General features: G+C 34.0%; 1 protein-coding gene across 2 annotated transcripts in view; it reads right to left on the bottom strand.

Moving 5' to 3' along the window:
* Nucleotides 1-15,361, bottom strand: part of rept (RuvB-like helicase 2 rept) — a 62,277-nt gene extending 46,916 nt beyond the window's left edge. Inside the window, exons 1-2 of one of the 2 annotated variants that reach the window (XM_089090778.1) lie at nt 15,109-15,361; nt 7,153-7,391 (exon numbers count right to left, since the gene is read on the bottom strand). In XM_089090778.1, coding sequence (XP_088946904.1) covers nt 7,153-7,388 — 236 coding nt within the window. In that variant the 5' untranslated portion in view covers nt 7,389-7,391; nt 15,109-15,361. The other variant, XM_089090776.1, reaches the window with a different exon arrangement.
* Nucleotides 15,362-15,610: the final 249 nt, after the last annotated feature.

The raw sequence follows: 15,610 nt of genomic DNA, 5'->3' as shown, positions 1-15,610 counted from the left end.
TTTTATTGTTACTTATTACAAATGATTATTTTCTACACACTCAGTGACTTTGTTTCTTGGTTTGAAGAGGCCTAGATTCGATCTTATTCTTCCTTGAAACAAAACAAATTGCTGCAGTTGCAGCCATTTCAAAGATGAAGCTATATTACCTTTTTTTTCAGTTTAGCATTTGTTATTGTTACTTATTACAAATGATTATTTTCTACACACTCAGTGACTTTGTTTCTTGGTTTGAAGAGGCCTAGATTCGATCTTATTCTTCTTTAAAACAAAACAAATTGCTGCAGTTGCAGCCATTTCAAAGATGAAGCCATATTAACTTTTTTTTAAGTTTAGCATTTGTTATTGTTACTTATTACAAATGATTATTTTCTACACACTCAGTGACTTTGTTTCTTGGTTTGAAGAGGCCTAGATTCGATCTTATTCTTCCTTAAAACAAAACAAATTGCTGCAGTTGCAGCCATTTCAAAGATGAAGCCATATTTCCTTTTTTTTCAATTTAGCATTTGTTATTGTTACTTATTACAAATCATTATTTTCTACACACTCAGTGACTTTGTTTCTTGGTTTGAAGAGGCCTAGATTCGATCTTATTCTTCCTTAAAACAAAACAAATTGCTGCAGTTGCAGCCATTTCAAAGATGAAGCCATATTAACTTTTTTTTAAGTTTAGCATTTGTTATTGTTAATTATTACAAATTATTATTTTCTACACACTCAGTGACTTTGTTTCTTGGTTTGAAGAGGCCTAGATTCGATCTTATTCTTCCTTAAAACAAAACAAATTGCTGCAGTTGCAGCCATTTCAAAGATGAAGCCATATTAACTTTTTTTGAGTTTAGCATTTGTTATTGTTACTTATTACAAATGATTATTTTCTACACACTCAGTGACTTTGTTTCTTGGTTTGCAGAGGCCTAGATTCGATCTTATTCTTCCTTAAAACAAAACAAATTACTGCAGTTGCAGCCATTTCAAAGATGAAGCCATATTACCTTTTTTTTCAGTTTAGCATTTGTTATTGTTACTTATTACAAATGATTATTTTCTACACACTCAGTGACTTTGTTTCTTGGTTTGAAGAGGGCTAGATTCGATCTTATTCTTCCTTAAAACAAAACAAATTGCTGCAGTTGCAGCCATTTCAAAGATGAAGCCATATTACCTTTTTTTTCAATTTAGAATTTGTTTTTGTTACTTATTACAAATGATTATTTTCTACACACTCAGTGACTTTGTTTCTTGGTTTGTAGAGGCCTAGATTCGATCTTATTCTTCCTTAAAACAAAACAAATTGCTGCATTTGCAGCCATTTCAAAGGTGAAGCCATATTACCTTTTTTTCAGTTTAGCATTTGTTTTTGTTACTTATTACAAATGATTATTTTCTACACACTCAGTGACTTTGTTTCTTGGTTTGCAGAGGCCTAGATTCGTTCTTATTCTTCTTTAAAACAAAACAAATTACTGCAGTTGCAGCCATTTCAAAGATGAAGCCATATTACCTTTTTTTCAGTTTAGTATTTGTTTTTGTTACTTATTACAAATGATTATTTTCTACACACTCAGTGACTTTGTTTCTTGGTTTGAAGAGGCCTAGATTCGATCTTATTCTTCCTTAAAACAAAACAAATTGCTGCAGTTGTAGCCATTTCAAAGGTGAAGCCATATTACCTTTTTTTTCAGTTTAGCATTTGTTATTGTTACTTATTACAAATGATTATTTTCTACACACTCAGTGACTTTGTTTCTTGGTTTGAAGAGGCCTAGATTCGTTCTTATTCTTCCTTAAAACAAAACAAATTGCTGCAGTTGCAGCCATTTCAAAGATGAAGCCATATTACCTTTTTTTTCAGTTTAGTATTTGTTATTGTTATTTATTACAAATGATTATTTTCTAGACACTCAGTGACTTTGTTTCTTGGTTTGAAGAGGCCTAGATTCGATCTTATTCTTCCTTAAAACAAAACAAATTGCTGCAGTCGCAGCCATTTCAAAGATGAAGCCATATTACCTTTTTTTCAGTTTAGCATTTGTTTTTGTTACTTATTACAAATGATTATTTTCTACACACTCAGTGACTTTGTTTCTTGGTTTGAAGAGGCCTAGATTCGATCTTATTCTTCCTTAAAACAAAACAAATTGCTGCAGTTGCAGCCATTTCAAAGATGAAGCCATATTACCTTTTTTTTTCAGTTTAGCATTTGTTATTGTTACTTATTACAAATGATTATTTTCTACACACTCAGTGACTTTGTTTCTTGGCTTGAAGAGGCCTAGATTCGATCTTATTCTTCCTTAAAACAAAACAGATTGCTGCAGTTGCAGCCATTTCAAAGATGAAGCCATATTACCTTTTTTTTCTGTTTAGCATTTGTTATTGTTACTTATTACAAATGATTATTTTCTAAACACTCAGTGACTTTGTTTCTTGGTTTGAAGAGGCCTAGATTCGATCTTATTCTTCCTTAAAACAAAACAAATTGCTGCAGTTGCAGCCATTTCAAAGATGAAGCCATATTACCTTTTTTTCAGTTTAGCATTTGTTATTGTTACTTATTACAAATGATTATTTTCTACACACTCAGTGACTTTGTTTCTTGGTTTGAAGAGGCCTAGATTCGATCTTATTCTTCCTTAAAACAAAACAAATTGCTGCAGTTGCAGCCATTTCAAAGTTGAAGCCATATTACCTTTTTTTCAGTTTAGCATTTGTTATTGTTACTTATTACAAATGATTATTTTCTACACACTCAGTGACTTTGTTTCTTGGTTTGAAGAGGCCTAGATTCGATCTTATTCTTCTTTAAAACAAAACAAATTGCTGCAGTTGCAGCCATTTCAAAGATGAAGCCATATTACCTTTTTTTTCAGTTTAGCATTTGTTATTGTTACTTATTACAAATGATTATTTTCTACACACTCAGTGACTTTGTTTCTTGGTTTGAAGAGGCCTAGATTCGATCTTATTCTTCCTTAAAACAAAACAAATTGCTGCAGTTGCAGCCATTTCCAAGATGAAGCCATATTACCTTTTTTTTCAGTTTAGCATTTGTTATTGTTACTTATTACAAATGATTATTTTCTACACACTCAGTGACTTTGTTTCTTGGTTTGAAGAGGCCTAGATTCGTTCTTATTCTTCTTTAAAACAAAACAAATTGCTGCAGTTGCAGCCATTTCAAAGGTGAAGCCATATTACCTTTTTTTTCAGTTTAGCATTTGTTTTTGTTACTTATTACAAATGATTATTTTCTACACACTCAGTGACTTTGTTTCTTGGTTTGAAGAGGGCTAGATTCGTTCTTATTCTTCCTTAAAACAAAACAAATTACTGCAGTTGCAGCCATTTCAAAGATGAAGCCATATTACCTTTTTTTTCAGTTTAGCATTTGTTATTGTTACTTATTACAAATGATTATTTTCTACACACTCAGTGACTTTTGTTTCTTGGTTTGTGTTCTGGCATAGAATCAGTGTTTACAAGTCTCTAATGTTTTTATATATTTGTACACGTTTTTATCTAATTCCCCCCTCCCCTGTTAAAAAAGGCTTACATACATGCCTGGCTCTAACCCAAGCCTCCCGAGGAAGAAAGCTTCTAATAAATAATAATCGATTTTTTTTAAGAATAAACTGATAGATCCTTCTAAAATACTAATCTAAAATACCAGTCACTAGATATGGAATACTTTTTGACTTTACACAAGGAAGCCTCACAGTATGAAAAATAAATTGAAGTAAGGTACCTGTCTTTGTAGGCCTGTGCTTGAAATAGCAAGCCTTAATTTTACACTTCCCGACTTTAAAGGACTAGTCAGTAGGAACATCTAGGAAATTAAAAGAAATTCCACTTAGTAGCACCTAGTGTTGTAAAATGACCGTAAAATAAAAAGTCAGTAAGTAAAATTGGTAAAATAAGGTACACTCTAGGAAATAAAGAGTAAAATTGGTGTTTTAGAGTTGCCCTGTAGCTACAAGACCAGTTGAGCATTTCTTTCTATGCATCACTTACAGCTTTTAATGACATTTTTTAATGATTCCGATTTCCTGGGCTTAAAAAGGGAATAAATCATATTAGTCATTTTTTCTGCATTTAAACTAAGAAATGTCACCCTAACAGCCTTGCATATTTAAATAACCATACTCAGCCACATTCCACATATCATATACGTGTTATTTTTCATTTATTCACGAAAGTACCGAATACAATAAAAAAAGAGGTTTGTAACACTTTGATGACTTTAATTAACTAAGCACTGGATCATGAGACTGAAACATTCAGTCACTTGCACAGTCATTAAAACTGTCTTCAACAGGATCTACTGGCAAATCTAGCTCATCTCCTATGGTTTTAGATTCTGATTCAGGTGACCATGCCTGTTCTGAATCCCCCCCCCCCTCCTCTCCCTTAGAGCTAATTCTGTTTTATCTGAAGATTCTTGCAAAACAACTGCTGAAACACAATGGCCGTTAAACTAGAATAAGAATTTTTTTTAGACAATGTAGTCACTAACAACTCATTCGGTAGCAATTTGTTGAAAAGCAGGATAAATCTTAGAAAATGGCATTGGAACTTTCGATTTCCAATTGACTGAGCCCCCTCCAAAGCTTATTCTACCACCCCCTCACATGAAGTGTCTCTGGGAAAAAATAAATGAACAAATATTAATACATTGAACCCTTATGGGTTGTTACCTTTACTATAGGTAATGCAATACAATTGCCCCTGACTTAAACAGGAGAGAAGAAATTTCAATTTCCCTTCTAATGAAAGTCCTGGAATTATCCAAGGGTAAAATAGGAGGAAATTTTCCGCGGGGGGGGGGGATATTCCGTGGGGGTATTTTTCGGGGGCATTGGGTAAAAGCCGGATCGCGGGGAAAAGACGACATGAATACAAGATTTCTCTGAGATGTGAAATTTAAAATAAAAATGAGGATATTGATCCTGCTTTGGCCCTCCCCATTGTTGAAAATCCAGATCATACAGTTCTTTTTGATGAAGCAACTTTAATATTTGAAGCAAATGGCTTCCCACATTCTTTTAGGAGGCAAATGAAATTAAAAAAAAAATCTATCAAAAGAGACCTTGCTTTAAACAGAGGTATTCCTATAAATCCAATTTACAATAACTTAAAATTTAAAAGACTTAAATAAAATTTTTCTTCAGTTTAAATTAAGATCATCTGTCCACACTTTTAATGAAAATTAGGTCAGTAGACAAGCTAAGTCAATCTACAAGCAGAGAATTTTTGCCCAATCTAATTGGTGAATAGTCTTTCATTTATTCTGGCTTTTTTTTTTTTTGTTTGATTCAGTCTTCTTCTGCTCAGTTAGAGTTAATTCAAAAGATTAGTTTTGCTTCTTTTTTTTAGTACTGAAGACGACTGAGCAGAAATCCCTGACAAAATATCTGCCTCTATCATTTTTGCTTCTTTTTTGTCTGCTGGGTGACATTACCCTCATTTTTCTCCCCTATTTTTTATTTGTTAGGTTTGTCATATGTCAATCCTGCTTCTAGCCCTTTCTGTCTTTAACAGTTCACAGAACTAATCCAATTTTATTTCAGCAAATATTTCACCATTTTTAAATTATAATTACCTATACCATAACACTTTATTGTTCTGATAACAAGAGACCTAAGTCAGACAGGCCGTCTTTTAAACCAGGAAACACAGCTATACACAAACCGAAGTCATATTCAATCTTTTTTCTGACAGCCTCTTCGTGCTTTTGTGTTCTAAAAATTTCAAGGCGTCGTAAAATATGTATGATACCGGTAAAATACGTAAAATACCAGTTTTACAGGGGTCCGTAAAATTATGGTAAAATACATAAAATACCCAATTTTACCATGACCAATTTTACCAGTTACAACACTAGTAGCACCTACTGAGTAATATCTACCTAGTTAGAAGTAGCTGGGGATCAGCCATGAATCATACAGAAAATATTTATGATTATCTAGCTCTAGGACTAGAAAACATCATGTTATGAACTATTTCTAAACTGTTTTATCTTTGAGGGGCAAGTTGTCCCACACTTTCTCTCATTCAATTTATATTTAGAAATCACTTAATTTGTACCAGGTATGGCAAACGTTCCAAAGCTGCCAGTGGCAGAATTTGATAGAATTCCAAAAGCTGTGGACAGCACAACTTGTGTTTTGACAGCTTTTCTTTCAGTAAAAAGTATTTTCATATGTAAAAATGGTATTTCGAGACAAAATCTGCCAACAAATTTGAAAACTGCCAAGTAGCATTGCTACTTTGCTACCCAACGTTTTGCACGGTGGCCTTATATTTTGCATCAGTTAAAAGTGTTGAACACAATCACCGAAAAAATTAAATATATATATATATATAATATAAATAACTTACTACCTTTTTCACCACAAGAAGATAGCAAGTTTGCAGAAAAAAGGCAGCTGACCCAAAACAAACTTTTACTTCCTGAAAAGCAATTAACATTTGAGGGTGTTTTTTGTAGTTAGTTTTGAAACACTAAGTTCTGAAACAGCAGATGATTGACCATCAACTGTTGCATCAGAATATACATTGCTTAGGTATTGTGGCTAATATAGTCTTGTAACTGTTATACACATAATAAAAATAAAATAAAAGTTAAGTATTATTGGAATTGGGAACAATGTTGGAATCAAGATATTTGGAATCTAAAAATGTTGGCATCACTCCAGGGCAACTAACTATTTTATGCAAAATATTTATTATTATAGACAGTGTATAAAATCTTGACAATTCTTTGGAAATAAAAATACAATAAGTGAATATACACAGGGGTGCAGCTAAGAGAGGGTGGGAGGGACTCCCCCCTAAAGTTCCGAGGTGTCAGCACTCAGTGACAACACCTTAGAACTTTGGGCATCTTTGGTGTCTTAATTTAGCTTATATGTCTGCATTTGTTGGCACACTGGACAAATTTGCTGACAGATTCTTTGGGTTACCCCTCCAAACTCAAAATCCTAGCTTCACACCTGGGTATAGATTAAACACTGTCCTAGAGCTTAGAGGCACATATTTTCTACAGCCAAATTTTATAGTAACATACTCTTCCATTCGTATACGATTTTCTATGAATCTTGCATATAATAAATAAAAACACAATGCAAAAAAAAAAACTACTTTTACCTAAAAGCTTGAGTTAGAGCTTCTGTTTTGCTCATTTCCAAACTATAAATTTCTGAACCTGACATAGATGTAAATGGAGTATCATGACCCAGAGCTTGGGCCATTCCCATTGCTATGGCGGTTTTCCCTGTTCCTGGCTGACCAGCAATCAAAACAGCTCTTCCTGCAATTTTGCCTTCTTTTACCATTTCAAGAACAAGTCCAGCAGCTTTTCTGGCAGGTAACTGACCAACCATACCCTGAAAAATACAGCCCATGCACTTTTACTTGTTTGAATGAAAACTTACAATTTTATAGATTAATTATTACTAAAAATAAGTGGTAAAAAAGACTAAGTGTATCTTTCTATGCAGTGCAATCTATTTTTTTTTTGTTTTAGCTTTGAACAGAAAGCTATTGAATTTAGTCTTTTTTTAAGCACAAGGATTCTAGAAATGGAATGGATATAAAAACAGATGACCTAGAAAAAGAATCTAATTGTTTAAAATTTCTGTTTTGATACTATTTCTGAGGAAAGTTCAACCACAAAAGAAAATCTGTATGTCTTGAGTGCATATCCTTAATAGTGTGCAGAGGTCTAATAGTGACTAGAGCAAGAATTGTAAATGAGACCATACCAGGAAAAAGGGGAGGAGAAACTTAGTCTCTTTTTCTTCTTATGCAGGGAGGTACTTGAATGACAATGGAGGCCCTTTCACCTCTCCGGAATGGTCTGCAGAGCACCTGGTTGCTGATATGAGCTTTTCAAGGTTAAGTAGACCATCTCCTCCTTTAGGATGTTGATTATATCTTTAAAAATGATTGATTCAGTTTAGGAAGGGAAGAAGGATTAAAAACACCCAGGAGTTTCTTGAATTTTTGCAACCTGCCAATATTGTTTTAAGTATCAAAATAATCCCAAAACACATTAGAATCGAAGATGCAGAATGCAGGATTTGTTGTAAGGGGGTTATGGGGGGGAGGGTGAACCCTCTGCATTTTGTTAAGTCATACCAGTTGTGGAATTTGACCTCAACCGGGTCTTGGGCACTTAATCCAATAAGAGACAGCCAAAACATATTTTCTTTCTTGTGGAAAAATTCTCTTATTTTCAGATGTGGATCTAATTAAAGGCAAGCCCATCCATTCAAATTAATTCAAGTTTAAAGAACTAGATTGTCACTAACTTACCTAAAACCTGTCATAATTGTGTTGCATGAGCAACACATTGGTCTTATACATTTTTTTTTTTTTTTTATCATGCTGTTGATTTACTATAGTTTTAGAAAATGACAAGGGTCTCACATCTATGGTCTTCACAGGAATCATGGACCTCATGTCAGATTAGACACTACATTTTGGAAAGCAGAATATAATTCTTGCTTGGTCCAAAAACGATGGATTTTCCTTGTCCTTGAGGCAAAGCTTACACTGTGAAGCAGAAGTTGAGTTTTATAGCAGTGTGGAATTCTTGCTTGGTCCAAAAACGATGGTTTTTCCTTGTCCTTGAGGCAGAGCCTACAGTGTAAAGCTGAAGTTGAATTTTGTAGTCTATGTATATCAGAAAAAAACATCAGAAGTTGTTCTGGCAAGCTTTTGTTTCTCTGAGTTATGATTCTGCTCTCAAGGGGAGAGCTCTTTTCAAACTGGCAGCAATTTTAAATTAAAGCTGACCAAAATTTCAAAGTCCTTAAGATGTATGGAAATACTTGGTCCCTTTCACCAAAACTAGAACAATAAATAGAAAACTTTGGAGATCCAAAAGAAGAGCAATGGTTGCCAAAATCATGCCTGGGGGATCAATTCCCCTGGACATATGAAATGCCCACCCTGGTGAAAAAAAAGATCCATTGAGAAACATTATGAGGTTGGAGAAAGAAGTTCTTTTGCTAGTACCAGTTCTGAGGATTAAGTACTGCTTGCTATTGATGTATGGCAAGTTGTGGGCAACTACCTCCTCTCTTTCTGAGGACTAGTGTTGCCAGCCAAAGCTGGCCTGAAATTGGCAGTTGGGTTTCTCAAGACAGGGAAAATTGACGGTGGACACCATGACACCACCAAGAAAGGCTCTCCCACAGAGGGGTGAAAAGGAGATAAGAGAGCCCCATCTCAAAATGCTATTCCGAGGGGGTGCAAATAGCTCAATGGATGTTGGATATTACCTGGTTTGGTTTGAGGGGAGGGGTGGAGGTAGATGGCCTTTATAGCCTGACCCTTGAATCATTTTTGTGAGTCTGCCTATTACTAAACAATAACCCTCAGAGATGACAGAAGTAATTATCATCAGGAAAGGGAAACACTAGGGTGGAAACTTTGACAATATCAAGAAAATATCTCCTATAAAGGGGGAGGAGAAGATATTGGCAAGCCCTATCTCAAAATGCCATGTCTTATGGGTGCCAATAGCTGTTGGTGGTATACAAGTTGTTTTTTTAGGGGATGCATGTGTGTGGAGGTAGTGGGCCTTTGTGGCCTGAACCTTGACTTGGTTTCGTGTGGTCACCTATAATAATAGTCATTGAAGAGATGATTACAGCATCATATTTTTATTCAATCTTTGCTTCATCAAAAAGCCCCATTTTGAAAATTTCAAGGGATTGATAACTTTGTTACACATAAGAAAAATTGGATGTTGCATAAAACCTAGCTAAGTCCTGATTCTATCCAACAAACTATTGCAGGCACAAAGTGGGCCATTAGCCCCTAATTTTCTTACCAGATTTTTAGTAGAAAGGTAGACATGTTGCATAGTTTCAAGCAGAAAGAAATAAGCATTATCAACCTGTATTATTGGGGACAAAAGTTGCTCTGTAGCAGCTCTTGACCCTCCCCCCAGCCATTCTGCAACCTTTTTGTGGAAAGTAGGCATGTTACTTGTTTTGACCAGAATCACACATGTATTTTCAACTTGTACTACTGGAAAACCAAACATAGTCAGCAGACCCATTAGCCCCTTCTACTTCCAAAATTTCATCATAAACAAAATCAACAGAAATATCATCAGATCTACCAAAATCTATGTGGATGATAGAAAACTCTATACAAAACACATACTTAACAAAACTTAACAAGGCTCCCAAAAAATCACTAGCTGAATCAAACAACAGAGAAGATTAAGATCTTAAGGATTGAGGGATGAATGAAGTGAAATCTGGAAAAGCTAAAACAAAACTGAATAAAGGAAAGGGAGCTGGATAAAAGTTACAAGAATCTCTGAATCTAGACTGCTCATCTTACAACACATTTGAAAAATTGCCAGAAAAACTGTGATGATTCCAGTGATCCTAGCTGGTATGAAGGCCAGAATAGTGAACATGAGGGTGATGGCAATTCTACTTGTAATAAGGACTGAAGTCTCCCAGTCCAACTCTTGTTACTTCTTATGCTGTCTTCTACGAGAAAAATTTCTTCATTAGGTGAGCAGAAGATTTTCAAGATGAGGGGAGGGTGAGGTTCAATTTTTTGGAATGTGAGTAATGCTGACTTCAATTACAACTGACCCAAGAAAGAGGATGTCAGTGTAATTGAAAAAAGATATGTTTTCACTGGATCACCTGTTTGAAAAGGACATGGCCCCTTTCAAATTGCAGGGCACTGTGAAGTTATTAAGTCATACAAAAAGCTTGCAAAGAATAAAAGTTCTTGCCTCCAGTTTTCTTAGATTTTTCTGCAAGTGCTGTTTTTACTGACATGATCTTAGTTTAATTTTCTACAATATTTCTTGATTTTTCAATATAAGTGACCCTTTCTTATGTTGAGTCTAAGAGAAAAAATGTGTGAACAAGTGGTCGTTCAAACCTACCCAAACGTGGCTAACTATGATCAGATTAGGAGCTTAGATGAACAGTACATAAAATAAAATAGTATTGTTCGAAGTTGGATGAAGTGTGGGTAACTTTGAATACAATTAAAAAAAAAAAAAAAAAAAATAAAAAAAAAAAAAAAAATATGGCCGCTTGGGAAATGATTGAAACAATCTAAAACACCAAACATCTTCAGCAGTCAGAAATACATGATGAAGTGTTTCTTTAGGTTGGTATCTGACTATAAACAAAATTTATTACAAAATAAAGGGAAAAAGGTGCTTTTAGTTGAAAAAAAGGTCTAGGTTTTGACAGCTTTATTTCAGAAATGCTATTTAACCAACAGAAAATATTTGCCTAAGAACAAGTTGTATATTTTTCAACTTAAGTTACCATTGGCTTACAAAATACAAAATTCTTGTGTATTTGAAAAACATAGAAAACAAAATTTTAAACCAGAAACAAAATAATTCAAATAATCATCTGAATTTTGACAGATCTGACTAGACCAAATTTTAAGCCAATACTGTAGTGTTTTTCCATTTGGCATTTTATGGGATCTTGGAATGGAAAATGCAAGATGATCATTTCTTAATAAAGCTGAGGAAAATGTGGACTACAATTGGTTGATGTTTTGAATTTTGTTTCACATCCAGCAAAATTGATATCATTTTTGAGTGGTTGCATGCTCTTTTTAACAAGTCTTGCAAAAGCCCTTAAAGGGGTCCCAAAAGTATTTTGTATGCATAATGAAAGAGCATAAAAAAAAAGCATCAAATGATGTTTTCACTTCCATCATAGCTAAATTATATGGCCTACTGCAAAGTTACCATGAAATTTACCCTCCCCATCCCCCTAATGTGCAAATATATACACTGAATTGGAATATACCCTGAATTGTTGATGGCAATGTTTTGAATTGCAAAATTCAGCATTATTTTTGTTGATGGCACTCAAAAAACTTGAAATGGTAGAAAAATGGTTTATATTTGAGTTACCTAATAAATAAGGTTTGAATTGATATAAATAAATATTTTTGGAATATACTAGCCAACTCTTGAACAACCTATTTATAAACTAGTGATTTGTTTTTAACCACTTTTTGTTAGCTTAACTAGTGTTGATAACTTCTTTGTATGATTACAAAAATGGAATACATTTAGGGCCCCTTTAAGGGCTCAAGATGCAATTAGCCCCAGAAGCAATTATTCAATTATGAAAGAGTGGAAAAAAGGCATCAAATGACATTTTCACTTTCATCTTTGCTAAATTATAAGGCCCACTGCAAATTTACCAATATTTTAATATATGTATTATATATAATACACTTAAATGGAAATAAACAATTGACCATGCCAGGTCATAAAAAGACATGTTAAGAAAACAATTCTTACTTCATAATATACAAAATTGTCCTGGTTAACATATTTTCCAGGGGAAGCACCTTTATCCTCAGTATTTTCACTGTTGCACAATTGTTTTCAACAAAATTGTGAAAAATAAACAAATTTCACTGCATTTATCCATTTTCAAATAGTCTATATATAAAAATTAAACACCATTACTGCAATCTACCAAAAAGATACAAATAGGCAAAAATTCATAAATTTAGGTAAGTTAGGTTAGATTAGCTAGATGGCTCTTGGGTGTTTGTTTTATAAACAATTTTCAAAACTTAAAGAATAGACATAAAAATGAAAAATGTTATTGAAAAACTGGAAAAGGTGAGGATAAAGGTCCTCCCCCTAGAAAATATGTTAACTAGGATAATTTTGCATATTATGAAGTAAGAATTGTTTTTTTAACATGTATCCTTATGACCTGGCAATGTCAGAGGCTACATTTATACCCTTAAATGTCATACAAGACATTATAGACTACTTTCCTAGTTTCATATAAAGAAAACGGCAAATATCTACCAAATCATATTATTGAGTTAGGAATAAAGCGAACACACCATTTGATGCCTTTTTTTTATGCTGATTACAAATATAATAGGCATTTCTATTAGAAATGAATTTCAGCCCCCCCCCCCCCCTATATATACCTAACCTAACCGGTAAATATCTACCAAATCATATATTGAGTTAGGAATAAAGTGAATACACCATTTGATGCCTTTTTTTATGCTGATTAGAAATATAATAAGCATTTATATCAGAAATTAATTTCAGCCCCCCCCCCTATATATACCTAACCCTTAATTGGCATATATCGGGGGGGGGGGACTGAAATTCATTTCAAATAGAAATGCTTATAATATTTGTAATCAGCATAAAAAAAGGCATCAAATGGTGTATTCACTTTAGTCCTGACTCAATAATATGATCTGGTAGATATTTACCAAGAAAACAATAAAATGTGGGTAAATATTTACCAAATCATATTATTGAGTTATGACTTAAGTGAATATACAACTTGATGCCCTTTTTTTATGCTCTTTGCAAATATAATAATCATTTTGGTTGGAAATGAAGGTAAAATTCTACTTTAGCTACTTTTGACTATCTTGGAAAGGGGTTAGGTTAAGAAAATGAAACTTTCAGGGATGGGTATAAGGCTAAAGTATGTCCTGGGAAGGTATTTTGAAGTACTTATCTCCTCTCCTTCTCCCTCTAGAGGATCCTGAAATTTGCCTACATGACAAGTCTATATGACCTATTGAAATTTTGACAAAACAACATTTTACCTTAATTTTCAGTTATAAGATTCTTTTTCTCTGGCTTTAGTTAATAAATTGGTAAAATTCTACTTTAGCTACTTTTGACTATCTTGGAAAGGGGTTGGGTTAAGAAAATGAAACTTTCAGGGATGGGTATAAGGCTAAAGTATGTCCCAGGAAGATATTTTGAAGTACCCACCTCTACTTCTTCTCCCTCTAGAGGGTCCTGACCTTTAAAAATATGTGAGTTATAGAAGTGAAACCTTGCAAAATAGATTTTCTACTCAAATGAAGCACAACAAAATTTTTTTAGCTTCACAACTTTGCTCAATCCCAATTTATAAGGTTTTAAAGATATGCAAATACATTTCCTAAGTTTTGAAAATAAACTATTTATATGGCTTAAAATTCTGCTCAAATAACTGAAATTCCATTTTCAGAGCTAAAGCCAGAGAAAAAGAAACTGATAACTGAAAATTAATGTAAAATGTTGTTTTGTAAAAATTTTAATAGGTATAGACCTGTCATGTAAGCAAATTTCAGGACCCTCTAGAGGGAGAAGGAGTGGAAGTAGATACTTCAAAATATCTTCCCAGGACATACTTTAGCATGTAGACCCATCTCTGAAAGTTTCATTTTCCTAACCTAACCCTTTTCCATGATAGCCAAAAGTAGCAAAAGTAGAATTTTACCCAAGGTTTCACTTTTATAACACAGATTTTTAAAGGTCATCAAAGGTCAGGACCCTCTAGAGGGAGAAGGAGTGGAGGTAGGTATTTCAAAATACCTTCCAAGGACATACTTTAGCCTTTAGACCTGAAAGTTTCATTTTCCTAACCAAACTCCTTTCCAAGATAGCCAAAAGTAGCTAAAGTAGAATTTTACCACCTAACCCCGAATTGGCATATATAGGGGGGGGGGGCTGAAATTCATTTACAATATAAATGATTATTATATTAGTAATCAGCATAAAAAAAGGCATCGAATGGTGTATTCACTTTTGTCCTAACTCAATAATATGATTTCATAGAACTTTACCATATTCACTTTGGTTGTAACTCAAAAATATGATTTGGTAAATATTTACCAAAATGTATTACAGATGACTTTTTGCCCTACCATAATGATAGCATTGCCACTTTTTCAAAGAGCATGGGAAGGGAGGGTGTCTGTTTTGGAGAGAACTGAAAACAAATTTGGATCTGAAAATGCTTGGAATTGAAAATAAATAGTATCAGCCTCAAGGGTAAGGTTCAGAGACTCTTCCCCCCCTTGGACAGCTCTGTCAGCTGGTGAATGAGGCTAGCCTATCTAATGGTGCAGAAACCCACCTGTGAGGTCTGTCTTGGTTGCATAGAATCATCTAGACCAAGACCTCTAATATGTGAATGAGCTCCAATTCTTTCAATCCTTGTGAGATCTTTCATCTCACCGGGTTTCATTGAAACATTCATTCTGTTCAACTATTCAATTTAGATAAATTAGACACACACAAATATAAAAACGTGGAACCTTTTCTTTCTTCTATTTAACAGCAGGCGGGCTTTTCAGTGTAACTATTTAGCCCTTTTCCTTTTGCTTCACTCTGTGGGCTACAGAGCTACTGGCTTGATTGCCTCATATTTATTAGATATATTCAGATATCTTTCAGCAGATCTTTCGACTCTAGGAGTTCAAATATAAGATGATAGATGTCGATTTCTATGCTCTGTGTGCAGGTATAGTTGGCTAGGCTCTTGGCTGATAGTGGGATTTTGTGGTGTTTGACGTATTTTAACAGTTTACAAAGCAAGGTATGTTGTGCAGACGTCAGCATATTACATTCAAATAGGCAATGGTCAATTGTTTCATTATTCATATTACAATGCCTGCAAAGAGGGGACAGGGGAATTGAACCACTTGAATTAGAAAGCTTATATGAGAATGCAAGGAAATTTAGTCCATTTGTTCCAGAACGAATTCTATGATAAATTTTAGAAAGATACTTATTGGGAAAGGGGGAAAGGATAGGATT

Source organism: Artemia sp. Qi Xiang Cuo, chromosome 6 (assembly GCF_049724085.1).
Source record: "Artemia sp. Qi Xiang Cuo chromosome 6, ASM4972408v1, whole genome shotgun sequence".
NCBI classification, from domain to species: Eukaryota; Metazoa; Arthropoda; class Branchiopoda; order Anostraca; family Artemiidae; genus Artemia; species Artemia sp. Qi Xiang Cuo.
This window is presented reverse-complemented; position numbering and strand designations above follow the sequence as displayed.